Genomic DNA, 15,608 nt, shown 5'->3' on the forward strand with positions numbered 1-15,608 from the left:
ACAGAATTTTAGAGTCCTGGGAAGTGCATCAGTTCAGTTTTTACAAAGAAACAAAGGTCAAAGCATTAGGTGATATATTAAGTGTTTTCAACATGTAATACGTGTCATGACAACCTCTGCTGTGAAAGCCCCAAGTGCTTTGAATTGTGCATGTCACTTAGGGAGGCTCATTGAACATAACAGTCCCCTTTTTGTTTCAGGAGATTTTCTGGCATTTCTATGACAGCAGGCAGTAAAATCACTAGGTTGGCTACTTCTCCATCTTTATCTTATGGGATGATGGAGGGTCTTGGGTGGGCACTAAAATGCATGTTGATCCAAAATGATGGGAGAAAAGTGCCATCCGGTCCTGGAAACTTCCTGTTTACATATGGCTGTACTATCCTAAACGCTTCTGCAGAGCTTGTTTAAAGACATCAGTTGTGTATTCAGTTGGCTTTCCAGAGAACAGAATTTGGGAGCACTCAAAGAGTGCAGAAAGCAAAGCAATAAGAAGTTCTTAACATGAACCACCACCCTGCCCAGATATGGCAGCCAGGTCTGGTACATAAATGCAGAAGGGTATAAATATGAAAAATTGATTTGACAAAGCAAACAAACACAGAAGGATCTATTGGAGATGAAGAGAGGAAGAGAGAAAAAGGGTGCTGGTCTCCCATATTGGAAGGTAACGGCTTGGAATGGTTGTGGAATGTAACTGCTGAAATTAATAGCTACTTGTTTCATTGACCAGAAGTAGAGGAAAAGGGCTAAGTGATATTTAAGACGAGGAGAGTAAGATCGCAACTGTCAGAAGTGCTTGCAATAGTGTAAATAACAAATCAGACATCCTTTTCCCTTCCTCTCGCTTGTAAGTGACTAGTCATAGTAAATCCATAACCTCCTGCAGCAAAACTTGTAATTTCTTGTTCATACTGGATTGTGACTGAAGGAGTTTACAAGGAAGGAGAGTGCTTTACTGAGGAAATCTGTGCTATTGCTTTGCTCTTTGAGGCTCTGTGCACTTTCTGGCTGTAATTTGGGCTCTGTGACAGCCAGACATGCACTGAGATTTTCAGTGTAATGGAGGTGAAGAGAGTCTCTCTGCTAATGGAGGTTTGTAGTGTGGATGTTGGGAATTACCTGCTTTCTCAAAGTACATCAGCGCTCTCCCGCTGCTGGTAAGGAAGAGGAATGGCATTTTTGTTTGTAACCTCTCTGGGCACAGCAAAAAGAGTAACACCAAAGTCCCCAAGCGGAAAGCACTTCTGAAAGGAGCTGCTGTGGTATGTGCTCCCTCACCAGTATAGGCCACTGTATTGTCCTTGCAAGCTGGGAGGCAGGGACTGGTGGGACCTCCTTCCTGACTGTGCCTAGTGCTTAGGGAGTAGATGTAGTCAGCCAATAGTACCCATTGGATAAAAGTCTGGCAAGGAAGAAGAAACAAGCAGCTAAGAGGTGGCAGCAATAGGAGCCACCTCCAAGTGAGAAGGACCACTCTGCTACCTGCCCCGGAGGGAAATGATTTTTGGAACTGAAACTGCCTGAAGATGAGAGATAGCCTTGTTCTCGTCCAGCAAAGAGTTTCCCATTTATTCTTACCCTCCCTCCTGAGCTGTCATTTGCTGGCATATTAGCCCATACTCATGAACACAGTTTGCTAGAGTCCTTCCATGACCTCTTCTATGCCTGTGTAGGTTTCTCCTTCTCACGCCCTTTGTTTTATTTTCTTTGAGAGCTACTCAGAATGTTCTACAGTTTTTTTCTTGATGGAATTTTTTTTTGAGAGACAGGGCAGAATGAACTTTGGCTCATGTTCAAGAGTAATAAAGATAAGAATTAGCAGGGACTTTGAACATAAATGAGACAAGATAAAAAGCCATTAAATGTAGTTCAGCAGCATGCCAAAACAGATCAAGATGTTATTTACAGTGCAGCTCTGTGTTTTCATTTGAATAACAAGGAACAATAACGGCTGCTCCATTTTGTCTCCTTATGATGCATTAAGACCCCAGAACACTGGCACAAAATGTAATAGTTAGTTATGGACTAAAATATGGGATGTTGTAGGCCAGACTGCTGGGCTGTTGGCTTCCTCTTAGGTTTTATTTAGACATTTCAGCAGCCATTGGCTTCAAAACAAGTGTAATTTTTCATAAAAACAGAAGTTGTATTTTCTGGCTAGCCCTCATTATTATAAAACAGTTTCATTCTGCATACACATTTTGTTATTATTGAGCCCAGAGATGCAGACTCTGGATTGAGTGTATACAAGGGAGAAATTTGCACCTAGGTGTTTCACACACTGTATTCTGAGTAGGTAACATAAACCTGCAGTGTTTGGGAACTATTAATGCAGTGAGCATTCGTGTTACAGTCAAAGCTGAGCAGAGTGCTGAGCTATGGATTATAATGTATTTGTGGGCTCCCGGGCATTCTGCTGCATCACAGAGGGAAGATGGCAGGTTTGGGGGTCGAGCATCACCTCAGCGTTACACGGTGGATTCGGCAATCAGTGTTAGCACAGTTCCCAGGGCAGGACTAAATAACTTAGGATGTTCAGGCCTCAAAATGACAGAGTAATTGCAAGAAGCTGTATGGAGGCAAACTGATATGCGTGAATGCAAGAGAAAAGCAAGCAGAAGCCTGTGGCTTGCAAACTGATTTGTAAAATAGAGGAGCGGAGGCCAAGCAAGGAAACAGTCACATCTGATGAAATGGCTTGTTGCCACACTGGGCCGTTTTGCTGCCTGCTCCATCTCCTGCAGTGTGAGCTCTTAGACTGCGAGGACAGAAGTTACTGAGAACGTACAGTCTGGATCTCTCCCTTGCAGTCTATTCCTGCTTGACTGCAGAATGCTGCAGGTTATTTTGTGCCATGTGGATCTGTGTGCTGCTGCATTTTCCAGTTCCTTTAGATAAGAAGGCGGTAGGAGCTGAGAGCACTTAATTTGCCTATTTCTTCTCCCTCATCTCTGAGCTGCTTGGAGCAGAGACAGGCTGGCCCTCACAGTGCAAACGATAGCAGGAGAGCCTTCCCCACCGTGGACATTAGTGAGCTCTCAGCATTGGGTCTCGTTGCTGAATCGCCTGATGGAACAGTGCTACTAATAAGAACATGGGCATTACCTGTAGAGCCAAAGACATCTAAATAATCTTGGTGCTTCCTTTTCCCTTCTAGTAACCAAAGAAAACCTTTTTTTTTTCCCCAGAAGTCTTTCAGCCCGCAGAAACATCCCCCCTCCAGACAGGAAGCAGCAGCCAGAGAGGCTTGGACATCTTTACTCTTTGCTAGTGTCTTCTCTCACTCCCGTTCTTTCAGCTTTGATAATAAACCTATTGTTGTACTTTTAGTTTTTTCACAGGTTTGGTACCAATGTTCTGCTGTGCTGTTGCTTGTCATGATCAAGAATGTAGGCTTGAAAGAGACTGCTTGGGTTGTCAACTCTAATCCTCTAGTATCACAAGCACTGTGTCATGTAATTATTTTCATGAAGATGCAAAAACACCATAGTGTAGTAAGCGCATGCAATTGTGGCAGAACCTGACTATCATTTGATTGCGTCTTCTTTCAAGTGCAGAAAAGACTGGTCTCTCTGTCTCTTGCATTAGGAGTGGTCTTTTGTTTATGTTTGCATGAGAATTTGCTTTTCTCTGGATTATGAATCTGGTTTATACAGATGAGGGTTTTAGGGAAATCAGGAGGGTGGGAAATGTAAGAAAAGCTGAATTTGTAGTTCAACTACTCCACTGGTGGGTTGTTTTGGAGTTGCATTTTTTTGAGTGGGTTTGCTAAGCGTGTTTCCCTTGCTCTGATTTGCATGGGTAATATGATTGTCCTGCTTTCCATGCAGCAATTCCTATTTTTCCTTTATGGCCTGCTGCAATGTGGCACTAAGTCATTACGTAGTGAAGCTGCAGCACAAAATGTTGAAGGAGTACGGGTGCTGAAGGAGCCAAACTTGGCATCAGGTTCTGTGCTCTTGGACGAGCAACGTGTCCCTGGTCCTCTGTTACCATCCTCACTAAGTGTTAGGGTGAGCATCATTGCATTCATCTGTTGAGGGAGATAATCTCCATGTAAAATAGGCAGCACAAAGTAATTGAGTGACTCGCTTAAGGCCAGGCAGGAAATCAGTTGCTGGGAAAATATGACCCAATTTAGATCCCTGACAAGATCATCCTTTCTTCTCCTTCACTCTTTCTGAAGTTTTCTTCTCATAACATGAGGCTAAGAACTTCACAGGGGTGTTATGAGGCATCATAATTTAATGCTTGTAAAGTACCTGGGGTATAAAAAGCTGTATAGGCTAAGGCTAACTGTGAACTTCTTGTTTTAAGAAGGTGATCAGATATCAAGGCATTGCCAAACACTGCATGTGTCAAGTTTGTCTGGCAGAGCGCAGCTAGAAAGGCAGAAGCTTCAATACAGCTTTCAGCCTGCTAGGGACATACCATGAACACAAATGTCTGCTGCAGAGCCAAGCTACACCGGATTACAGAGAAGGAAGAGATGGGAGGAGCTAGTTTGTAACAAATACAGGAAATGAGTTCAGCATAAACCACAAGTTCTCTATTGTCTTAGCTTCATATAATTTACAATGCTAGAGGTAAGGAAGCTGAACAAATGCCAGAAGGTTTGCGAGATGCAATTAAATTTGAAACTAAAATCCTAACACTTTGCCACTTGTAATGAGAAGTTAACCTCCATGAAGAGGTTGCTATCAGTGTGGGAAGGGGGTGTGGGTATGTGGGTGCTGTTCGCTTCTGCAAAGGAAAACTGGTCACAATGCAAAAATATGCCATTCTAAAAACTCCCTAACTATGAGAAAATAGGCAGATCTTCTTGGTGTTTTTTCCTTCTGCCTGACTAACTTCCCCCTTCTTTCATTCCAAATACTCTTGGATTATACAGCTTTCAGAGTTACCCCTAAGAGGAGTTGCTTTTGTGAAGTGGGATACAGTAGTCAGATGATCTTGAGTTATAATCCAGCCCATTCTATTTTTCCTAAAGATGCCTGTTTGCCACATATGTGTCAAAATTGTAAGTGTTCTGGAAATTTGGAAAAAATACAATGGAAAAAGCCTGCATAGTGCCTTATAAAATATATATGCAGTTCTTTGAGTGACGCTGTACAAACCCATAAGAATGCCTGAAGCCAAGCTGTTTTGTAATTTCAACTATTACAGTTCAAATGCAAAGAACAGAAAAGGAATTGCTTGGATTTCAGTCACTGTGGGATGAAAACAAACAGTTGTACATGGGTTTCTTTAGTCAGTTTTTGGGCAAGTTAGAGGTCCATGAAAGTCTAAGAGTGAGGGAGTTCACTTTCCTCAACTTGCAAAGGCTCAGACATAATCCAGTTAATAGCAGCTTAAGAAGTCACTAGGCACAAGCTTAACAGTAGCCACTAATTTCGTATGTGCTCTAAGTTTATGGCAAACGAAAGGGTAAAGTCATTTAGCTAAAAACTTCTTTTGTTGAGATTAATATGTAGTATTATTAGTTGAATTGCAGTAACTCAGTCGTGCGTCTCACGAACTACGTTTGTGCAACTGAGAGCTCAGATTCTAGTCCCAGTTAAACTTCCGAGTCTGATGTGCTGTGCTAACAATGCCTAATTATGAATTTTGCCCTTAGTTTCTGAAGGAGCAAGCACTTGATAACCTCCTTGTTTGCTTTGATATGATTTCTTCTGCACTTTAGATAACAAATTGTCATCCTTTATTCTAGGATATGGGAATTTTATCCTTTCGTTATAAACAGCGACTGTTAGTATAACTCCAGGATACCTTGGCTTAGCGATGCCTTACACAGGAACACCGAGAATGCCAATTAATTTAAAGGCATTCTATAAATACTTTCATACAGTGATGAAACCCAAGTGTGACTAATCAGATGAGCCCTGTACTTAACAAAATAAATCTCTAGTGAGCCATCACTGTAGGATACTGAAATTGCTATGGAAAAAAACAACGCTACGAACTGAAGACTAGCAGCACTTGGAGGGAGAGAGAGCCCATCTCTCCAATAACTAGGTCTACAGGTGGTAGACCTCCTAGGATCCCAGACATCTTCCTTGTGGTGGAGGGATGTTACAGCATAAAGTGTAGCACTAATCTAAAAGACCTTATCAGTGTTTTGACAAATGGCTGTCTCATACGTGGTGTGCATGTCTGGGTGCGACCAGATACTCATCTGCAAGTTCAGGCTGAAGTCTCACAAGGAATTTTAAGAGCAATCTCCAGGCCAAATAGTGTGTTTGTGCAGTGATATTAGTCACAATATTCTCTTCCTTGGAAGGTCCAGGTAAGGCAGACTCTGGGATAAAAATGATAAATAATGAAAAACAAGGAAGATTACATTAACAGTTTTGCAAGCTCAGAGAGGCTTGGTGTGAGATTAAAGTTTGGATTAGGTTCTCTTTTTTCAGGTCAGTGGTTAGCATCATTCTCCCTTCATCCCCCTTTGTTTTTTTCTTTTGCAGTGCCAGAAGCTCCGAGAGGTTTTTAACTTGGATTACCCACACAGCACCTTCCTGCTTAAGACTCTGACTGTTGTATCTGGCCCTGACATGGTGGATCTCACTTTCCATAACTTTGTGTCCTACAAGGAGAATGTTGGCAAGGTATCAGGACCTGACGGGAAGGGGACACTGGGAAACACTGTAGGTTGGAGCATTCAAGGGAGAGCAGGAAAGGAGAGGGGAAGACAGGGAACCTGAACCCTGTCAGTGTTACTGAGAAGGTTATAAACACAGGATTGTGATTCAGTAGGGCGTGGTACCTCTGTAGTTCTAGAGACTTCTGTGCATGCAGGACCAGTGCAAGAAGTTTAGTGTGTCATTTTTGTCCTTCCTGTGCTTTGTATGGGTAAACAGACAGCTGAGAGGAGTAGGTGGAAAAGTTCCAGCTGCTAGTATATATAGGCAATAGGAAGATGTTATAGTCAAGCCCAGGGAGCAGGAGCAGTCACGGAGATTCATTGCCCAGCACTGTTGTCAAGCCATTTCAGTATCTGATGCTGTGTGCTGATTGGTACAGTTCCGTTATGCCCAACTGTGTCTACCTTGTGTGTTTGTTTGTTCCCAGAGCTGGGCTGAGGATATTTTGGCCATTGTTCGGAATCCTCTCACATACAATGCTTCTCGATACACCTTCCTAGAGAAAATGTAAGTGGTTTCTGACAAATGTTATTCTCTAAAACATTCATATAATACCCTCTCTGCACCAGAAATAAAAGGCTCTTCAGTATCCAAGGCCTTTGGCAGACTCCAAAGCAAGTACTGTGTCAACTCAGGAGCCCCAAGGCAGAGGTAGGGGGTTGGTAGCTGGGCGTATGTCATGTGGCAGCTGACTGGCACCAAAGTACTTGAGCCTTTTGAAAATGCACTTGGTATTAGACAGAGATTCAGAGCCTCAAATATGTCCCCTCCACAGTCACAGCACTAAACCCCAAGAAGTGCTGCCTCTGTTTCTTGTCTCTCTAATACTATTTGGTTGGCAACCTGGGATCACTGAAGAACACTAAACAGTGGGTACCATTATTTCATATCTATATCAAATGTTTCAGAGGACTCTCTTACTTTGATATCTAAGCTCTATCATTTGCTTGTCACTCCCAAGAAATGGCAACAGGTTCTATCTGAGGAAAAGCTCACAATCTGTAGACTGCTAGGACTCTGATTATCAGTTAACTCTTGGATTCTCTTCCCAATGGTATTTTCTTTCTTTCTCCTTACTGATAAGACCTGAAAGGTTATACAAGTGAATTTTCATCCTTCCTCTTGGCTTTTTTTCACAGCCTGGTAAAGCTGAAGATGCAGCTTAATGCAGAGGGGAAAATTCCTGTCAGAAAGTAAGTACGGATATTTGTCCTTATTGTGTGTTCAGTCAGATTAAAGACAGAGCATCTGCTGATAGGATTGTAGCCCAGTGGCTTCAGCTGCCTGCTCCTGCTGCACTAAAGAGAGAAAGCCTCTGGATTCAGGTTATGAGAGTACTCTTGCTGGACCTACGGACCCCACCAAAGGCAGAGGCCTGGGACGTAATTTGGGAGATCTTTTGTGACCTATCTCCATCTGCAACAAGAAGTTGTCTTGAACAACCATGGATTTCACTTCCCAGCTGTTGCCAAGTAACGGTCAACAAAAACAACTCTGGGTAATATTCTGGTCAGGGATCTGTTTTGCCCACCTGGGTTAAAGAGTGGATGAGGTGTAGGACTCATTTTAGCTTTAATGTAAGAAATTTTGTATTTGGTCCATTTCTAGAGGAGAGCTTTTTGCTTAGCTCCTCAGCTAGCCTGAACTAGCAGTCCTTTGCTTTCTCTTGTCTCCTTTCCTCATGTATGACCACTGCAGCAATTCTACACTGGCATGATTCTGCCGACTTCACCCTTTACTCTGCATTTGAATGAGAGGTAAACTGAGTGAGGACAAACCTCTGGGCTGATGCTAATTCTGGTTCAGGGTCAAAAGAGTGGAGGTCTGTACTTCACTGTTCCCAGGGCTGGCTTTGTGCATCAAGGTAGGGCTGCCATGAGAATCAGCCTGGGCTGCTTTATTGAAGCAAAGACCAACATATTAATTCTCCCCCACTGCATTGTGTGGCATGAGTCTCGAACTGATTTTGTGCCACTCGGTGTCTTCCCTGCTAAAATCACTCCGTAACTGGTCCTATGGCTCCTCCGTGTTTATTCCACTCATAAAGTGACAAAAGACTGCACTGCAGTGTTGAATTCCCTTTTCGGTGCATAAATTATCTTCTATATTAAGAATAAGGACCTGCAGATAGTGCATTGTTAGGTATTCAATGGAAGGTTTTGAACTGCTCTACCTCTAGCTTTGTGCTGCATTATAGCATCACAAGAGGCAAGTGCTAATCGCCTGTAATAAATGTACTACCTACTGTGTGTTATATTGCATAATGATTTTAGACTGAGTCTGTGCTGGCTAAATCTGTTACTGGATGGTTCATCATTATTCAACAAGAAACATTTGTTGTTGTTGTTTGTTTTCTAAACCACCAACCAGTAGAATTTCATTTGGTCAGAAACCAGTGTATTTGTCAAAGGCCTTTTAAAAATGTATAGATCTTTAATGAATAACACACTAGGGAAGAGTTCTTTAAATTGATCTTTAAAATGCAAGCAAGGCAACATTACCGCAGAGAGAAAACAGTTTATTTTTTCCAAAACAAGCTTAAAACAATCTCTGGTGCAGGCTATATCTCTCCTAGATGAGAGATAGTCAGTCTTTCTTGCAGAGTAGTTTAAAGTGCTATCCTATCTAAAGCATTAGACCACTAAGTAGTGCAGATTAAGAGCAAGATTTACAAAAGTATTTGGCATCTCCAGGTGCAGCTAAGTTTTCAGTGGGCTTTCAAAACTCCATGTCTGAATACTTTTGAAAATTCCACTTACCACCTGCCTTTGTCTTTAGACATTTTCATCCCTTTGAAGCATAGCAAGGGTGCTGTAATTTTTGCCTTGCAAAGGGCTGCTTGGGAACTGATATATAATGAGTTTGCATAAGTCTGCTGCAGCTCCCAGTGAACCTTTTTCCACCTGTCACCACATTTGGCACTTCTTGTTCCCCTTTTTTGGCTGTGAGCACCTGAGATGCCAGGAGCTTAATAGAATTGACATCTGAATTTATCCACAGAGGAGATCTCATTGTTGCTGGCTGGGAGCTTCTGAAAGTAGGGAGAGTTCAATTCTTGTTAATATTACATAAAATGGCAAAGAGCCTGCTTTAAGCTGAAGGCTTGACACAATGCATTCTGCCCTGCAGACCAGTACCTAACTTTCTAAGGAGGTGAGCTGTGGTTTCTGCAGCTTCTTTGCCTGTGTGATGGGTTTGTTCCTTGAATTCATGAAACGCCTTTGGTTTCCAGGACATACAATTTTGCCTTCATCCACAGCAGCAAATTTACATGAAATTTGGTTTTGTTTGTTTGTTTTTTTTAATCTTGTCTTGAGTACAAATTTATTCCTAACTAATGCCTGCTATTGCATGAGATAGTGTCTTGTGGGAATAAGTGTCCCTGAGCATTTGCAGCATGAGACCAAAGAGGACACCTCCAAGAAGGGGGAAGGACAGTCAGCAGTGATTTTTGAGGATAAACTGATCCAGCTTAGTGTCAGGGCTCCTATAGAGTCCATAGCAGAAATATGGAACTTACTATATTAAGACAGCAGTCAAAAAATCTACTGTAGAAATATCAGTTTATAGGACTTGGCACATCAGGTACTCCCTTTGGAGAAACACTGTCTTCCTTATCTGGTTTATGTTTAGAGTCTTCTTGACATCACCTTCACTGCATATACTGAAGCACCCCTCTGCACGTCTTGTGCTTTGGCTGCATCTCCCAGCACCAAATCCAGACTTTCTGACTTCACGCCAGTTACACTGTGGTTATGATTATTTTTCCTTTCTCTGGTCAGTATTTTTCAGATGTTTCCTGCAGATAGGAAGAGGGTGGAAGCAGCATTAAGTGCTTGTCATCTTCCAAAGGGCAAGGTAAGGGTCTTAATAGGTAGCCAAAGCTCGCTCTTGCTTGAGAAAAAAATCTTTTTGCATACCCTGACCATGATGCCCTTGCCTCTGAAAAAATCAGCAGCTCAAATGCTATAAATTGCTGTGAACCCCTGCCCTTGTCATTATATGCCTTGCCTTAACTGTAGGCATGCTAAGATCAAGTCTTACTGTTTGTATTGCAGTAACTCTTGGGGCTCTATTGTCACTGGCGCTACATGGCACAAGAAGCAGCACATTCCCTTCCACCTGCTTTACCTGTTCCACTGTGTGCTCTTTGAAGCAACAGATCTGAAGGTTAATCTTGGCACTGCTGCCAACCTGCTGAGTACAGTCCAAGCCTCTGACACTCCTATCAGTGCATCATGCTCTAGCTTTTACAACCACACAAGAGGCACTAAGGGACAGTTTGCTTTACTGTCCATTCTGAAATAGGCCAGCCATTACAGTGCTTCTCCACTCCATCTACTCTTTTCTCAACAGCTTGCCAGATGCTCCAGTTGCTCATTTAAATTGTCACAAACAAGCGCTGTAAGTGCTGGACTGTGGGTGTTTAGCGTTAACAGAGAAGTGAAGACAGTAACAGGTTTGTGATAATGACATGTCTCTATTTCATTTTCAGAATGATGCCATCAACCCAGAGGACTTCCCTGAGACAGTGTATAAAACTTTCCTTATGAATCTGTGTCCTCGGCCTGAGATTGACGAGATATTTACCTCACAGTAAGTTTCCTTTAAGACACAGCAAAGGACTTAATTTCTTGAGACAAAAGATTAGGCAACAAGGAAGGGAGAGGGACTGTTGTGCTGTATAGTGAGGCTGGACTCAAGCATTCCTAGAAGGGCAGGTACCCAGGCTACAAAACAGTGACTTAACACCTTCACTGAGATTCTGAACGGAAAGCATGAAGCCTCACTGGCTGCAGGAACTCTCAACTATCACCTTCAGAAGTGTCGATTGCAGGTCAACACTAGATCATCCTAATGTGACAGGGCTTGTGGCCACCACCAAACAAGGCCCTGTACAGGGTGAGAACAATAGGTCCTCATAAGTAACCAGTGACTTTTTTGGTTGGGTTTTTTTTGTTTTTTTCCAAGCAACTAAATCTGTGACTTCTTAAGTGGACTTGATTTCATAGGGCAAGCAATTCAATGTGTTCTGAAATTCAGGCCCCTTTAGAGTTCAAATCAAAGGCTCAAAATAAGCCTTGCTCTTCCCTCAGCACAATCTGTTAACAGTATTGAATTAATTAGGAAGAAGAATATAGAGAAGGAAGGTCGCAGTGGGAAACATTGTTTATAGGAAGAAATGTAGACAAAACCAGAATTTGTGGGCCCAGAGAGGCAGGCACCCATTGCTAACCAGAGGAAGGACCAATCTCTCCACTTTAAAAAACTTTTCCTGGGTAATACACAGGCCTTACCCCTGCTCCTCTGTAATTCTCTTCCCATAGCCATTTAAAAGCTAAGCCCTACATGACCAAAGAGCACTTGGCAAAGTTTATCAACAAGAAGCAGCGAGACTCTCGCCTCAATGACATCCTTTTCCCACCAGCCAAACCTGAGCAGGTGCAGAGCCTGATAGAGAAGTATGAGCCCAGTGGGATTAACATCCAGAGAGGTGAGTCTTGCTCAGCATGTAGGTCTGTTTTTCTGTAACATCCTGCTGTGGAGATGGCATGAAAATATCAGAGGATCTCAGCCTATCTGCTACCCTGACTTTCCCAGGGGAGCAGCCAGCCTAACTTCCACAAGCCCCCACCACGTGTTATCATGAAATGGCAAGGAGGTGCCAGAACCATTTTGTTACATTACCATTAACAGTTTTGTTTTCCACGCAGGGCAGTTGTCTCCAGAGGGGATGGTCTGGTTCCTCTGTGGCCCTGAGAACAATGTGATAGCACTGGACAAATTGGTGCTGTACCAGGACATGACCCAGCCGCTCTCACACTACTTCATCAATTCATCACACAACACGTACTTAACAGGTAGGGGCAGTTCCATAGTCTGCCTCAGCTCATGTGCATATGTGCCACCACCAAGGATGCATGAATGACCCTGCCAATCAGTCAGGCAGATGTATCTGCCCAGAAATTTTAACAGTCGAGGGCAGTAATACACTCTGAGGGCTGTGACAATTAAATGCTGTGCAAAAGGAAGAAATGCCACCCTGTTACCTAAAACATCTTGCCACCCTGCCATGTACACTTGCTCAAGGAAGGCAGAGGGTTCTTCTACTCCAGCTTACGCAGAAAATGTCCCACGTGAATAAATAACGATGGGCATCACTCCTTCTGCTCTCCTCCAGCTGGTCAGTTTTCTGGCATCTCATCTCCTGAAATGTACCGCCAGACACTGCTGGCTGGCTGCCGATGCGTAGAGCTGGATTGCTGGAAGGGCCGTCCCCCGGATGAGGAGCCGATCATCACTCATGGGTTCACCATGACAACTGAGATCCTCTTCAAGGCAAGGAAGGAGTTTTTTCCACATATATTTTCCCCTGCTTGGTTTTAGACTGATCTCTGTTCAGGGAGATTGGCTAACTGAGGGGATGGTCAAAGGCATGGACTGAGGGCAAAGATGTTTGAGAGCAAAAGGTTGATGTGAAGATGACAAGTGAATGAATTTGTAGATAGGAGGGAGACAAGCAATAGGTTGCAATAGGTTGGAGTTTGTGTATGTTTTTTGGAGTGGGAGGACAACAAGAGAGGTTGTAAGCTGGATGAAGGTGAATGAATGAGTGAAATACAGGCTGTCAGGTAGGAGTGATGGAGAGGTGGTTGAGTAGGTGTATCTGCAGACACTAAGAGTTGTGTAGCAAGGAGGATGTATGGACAGAGAGTTGCATGAGGACAGTGGCTTTATAGATGCATGCCCATCGGAAAACAAAGACCAAGATAGCTTTTAGAAAACAAAGGGTTAAAATGAGTTTATCTGCTGACTGATCTACAGCAGGTATATGTGTCTTACAGCATCACATGGGGGCACTCTGGAGGAATATTTTAATTACTTCCTAATTACATGGCTGTGTGGAGTGTATTCAGTGGAGCAGCTGCCCTCTGGGATGCTGGGCAGACAGCTTCCCTGAGGATTTGGCTCCCACACTTCAGAAGCACAGTCCAAAGCCTGCTTCTCACTTGGAAATTTAGGGCATTTAACCACAGTTACAAACAGCTTGTAGGTTAAAAATCAATGCAGCACGCTTATTTTTTTCTGTGCTGCTTTACACAGCAGCTGCCAGCAGGCAAAGGCACTCTTTTTTTTTTAAAGCTATTAATACTTACTATGCAACTTCCCTGCAGTTCCCACACTTCATTATTACTAAAATATATATGTGTGGGGAAAAAACACCCTTCATCCTTAGTAACGATCAGAGGTATTGTCATATTCAGTGTCAGTAATTTCCCAGATCCTGTAATACCACTGCTGCTTTTTGCACAGCAGTTCACTATGGATAAGAGAAATAATGACAGCTGTGGCTGCTGTAATTGTGGCAAGTTCTGCTAAAGCATGTGACTGTACCTCAAGGAAATTATAACGTGTTAACTCAGCATGTGCCCAGGTTTTAGTTTTATATAATAAGTAGATCTTTCCCTCTGTAACTCCCTCCCTTCTTTAACATTGCCTGTGGTCTTTTAATACCTTTTTCTGCACTTTTTCCTCCCCTGAACCTTGAAGGTTTCTTTGATAGGCAGTCCAAGTTGTCTGAGGAGGAACAACTGTGGCAGCCCCCTCAGTGCTAAGATGCTTGCTGAACCCAGATTTTTAGGGGAAGGAGAGAGGACTGGCTGATTGTTTTGGAGTTTTTGGTTTGATTTGGGGAGACTGGGGGGTTGCCCAGGTTGAAGTCATCGTGCTAATTCTGGCTTTAAGTGTTTGACCTGCAGCCTATGTGTCACAGTGCAGTATGCCATGGTCTGTGTGATGTTAGTGCCAAACAGGCAAGAATAAAATCTGGGAGGTAATTGCAAAGGAGCAAATGATACTTCTTTAACATACCAATTAGCAGCACCTGGAAAGAAAAAAGTGGAAAGTTTATGGCAGTTTAATAGGGGCTTGGGGGAAATATGATTTTTTTTTTTAACGTCATTAATGCTGAGAACGTTTCCATGGTATTTGCATTTGAAATGTCAGCACTGCTGGTTGCTGAACATTCTAGTTTTCTCTGCTGCTAGAGAGAAGGATTTTATAGTCAAGTGAAATGATAGAAAATTGGACAGATTCAGAGGTAAGTATAAACAGGGTTTGACGCAGTCTAATCTGGTGCTTTGTCCATCTTTTTCGGCCAATTTGAAGTGCATTTTACAGTGGTTTGCTTCTTAAGATGCTAGATGCTTTCCTATTTGTTTATGTATACTCTTAGCCATGTAAGAAAATGAAAAACTTACATTCTAACATATTTAGCTTTTTTTTTTGTGTGATCTGTTGACTTTAGCTGTGTGAAAGAGAATCTTAGGGATTCAGAGTTGGAACTTGTATTCTCTGGAGCTGGAAATCTGGACAGGTTTGGAAAAGAAGACGCTTGTCACTTTCTTACTGGGAGAAGTTCAGTTACATTAGAGAGCACCCCGACAATGATCAGTTTGGAGATCTGAAAATTGGGGGTTAATTCAGTGGGCAGTCAGCCTCATGGTTTTGTTATTAGTGAGCACTTATCTTCGCACTCTGACCATTCCCTTCCTTTAGGATGCCATTGAGGCCATTGCAGAAAGTGCTTTCAAAACATCTCTCTACCCTGTTATCCTGTCCTTTGAAAACCACGTGGACTCGTGAGTAACTGGTGCTTGGGACCAGATGTGAGGGAATTGTTTTCTCTGGTTTCTGGAGCAGAAAGTCCACAGGCAAGGCCTGCCTGGTTTTAAGTGGCTACCTGGCTGAGCTTTAGGATAGTGAAATGAAACGCTAGCAGAGATACTTGAAGCGATTGGGAGTGGGTCAGAGCTGAAAGGTTGTAGCTGAAAGGCTACAACGTGAGACCCACTGTAACTGTCCGTCCCCTTAGCTGCTGGAGTATGGACAAAAGGGATTAGTCCTGGGGAAGTACTTCAGGAGCTGTATAGTTATCTGAGAGAAGGTAAGAGATTTTTTACT

At 42.9% G+C, this 15,608-nt stretch overlaps 1 protein-coding gene across 1 annotated transcript in view; it reads left to right on the forward strand.

The window, feature by feature from the left end:
- Positions 1 to 15,608, forward strand: part of PLCB2 (phospholipase C beta 2) — a 52,663-nt gene that overhangs the window by 11,130 nt on the left and 25,925 nt on the right. The window contains exons 4-12 of the mRNA XM_068944315.1: positions 6,468 to 6,608; positions 7,072 to 7,151; positions 7,784 to 7,837; positions 10,427 to 10,502; positions 11,140 to 11,240; positions 11,972 to 12,138; positions 12,359 to 12,505; positions 12,826 to 12,983; positions 15,204 to 15,286. Of these exons, the coding sequence (XP_068800416.1) occupies positions 6,468 to 6,608; positions 7,072 to 7,151; positions 7,784 to 7,837; positions 10,427 to 10,502; positions 11,140 to 11,240; positions 11,972 to 12,138; positions 12,359 to 12,505; positions 12,826 to 12,983; positions 15,204 to 15,286 (1,007 nt within the window). The remainder of the gene's footprint in view (positions 1 to 6,467; positions 6,609 to 7,071; positions 7,152 to 7,783; positions 7,838 to 10,426; positions 10,503 to 11,139; positions 11,241 to 11,971; positions 12,139 to 12,358; positions 12,506 to 12,825; positions 12,984 to 15,203; positions 15,287 to 15,608) is intronic.

Source organism: Struthio camelus, chromosome 5, assembly GCF_040807025.1.
Source record: "Struthio camelus isolate bStrCam1 chromosome 5, bStrCam1.hap1, whole genome shotgun sequence".
Taxonomy (NCBI): Eukaryota; Metazoa; Chordata; class Aves; order Struthioniformes; family Struthionidae; genus Struthio; species Struthio camelus.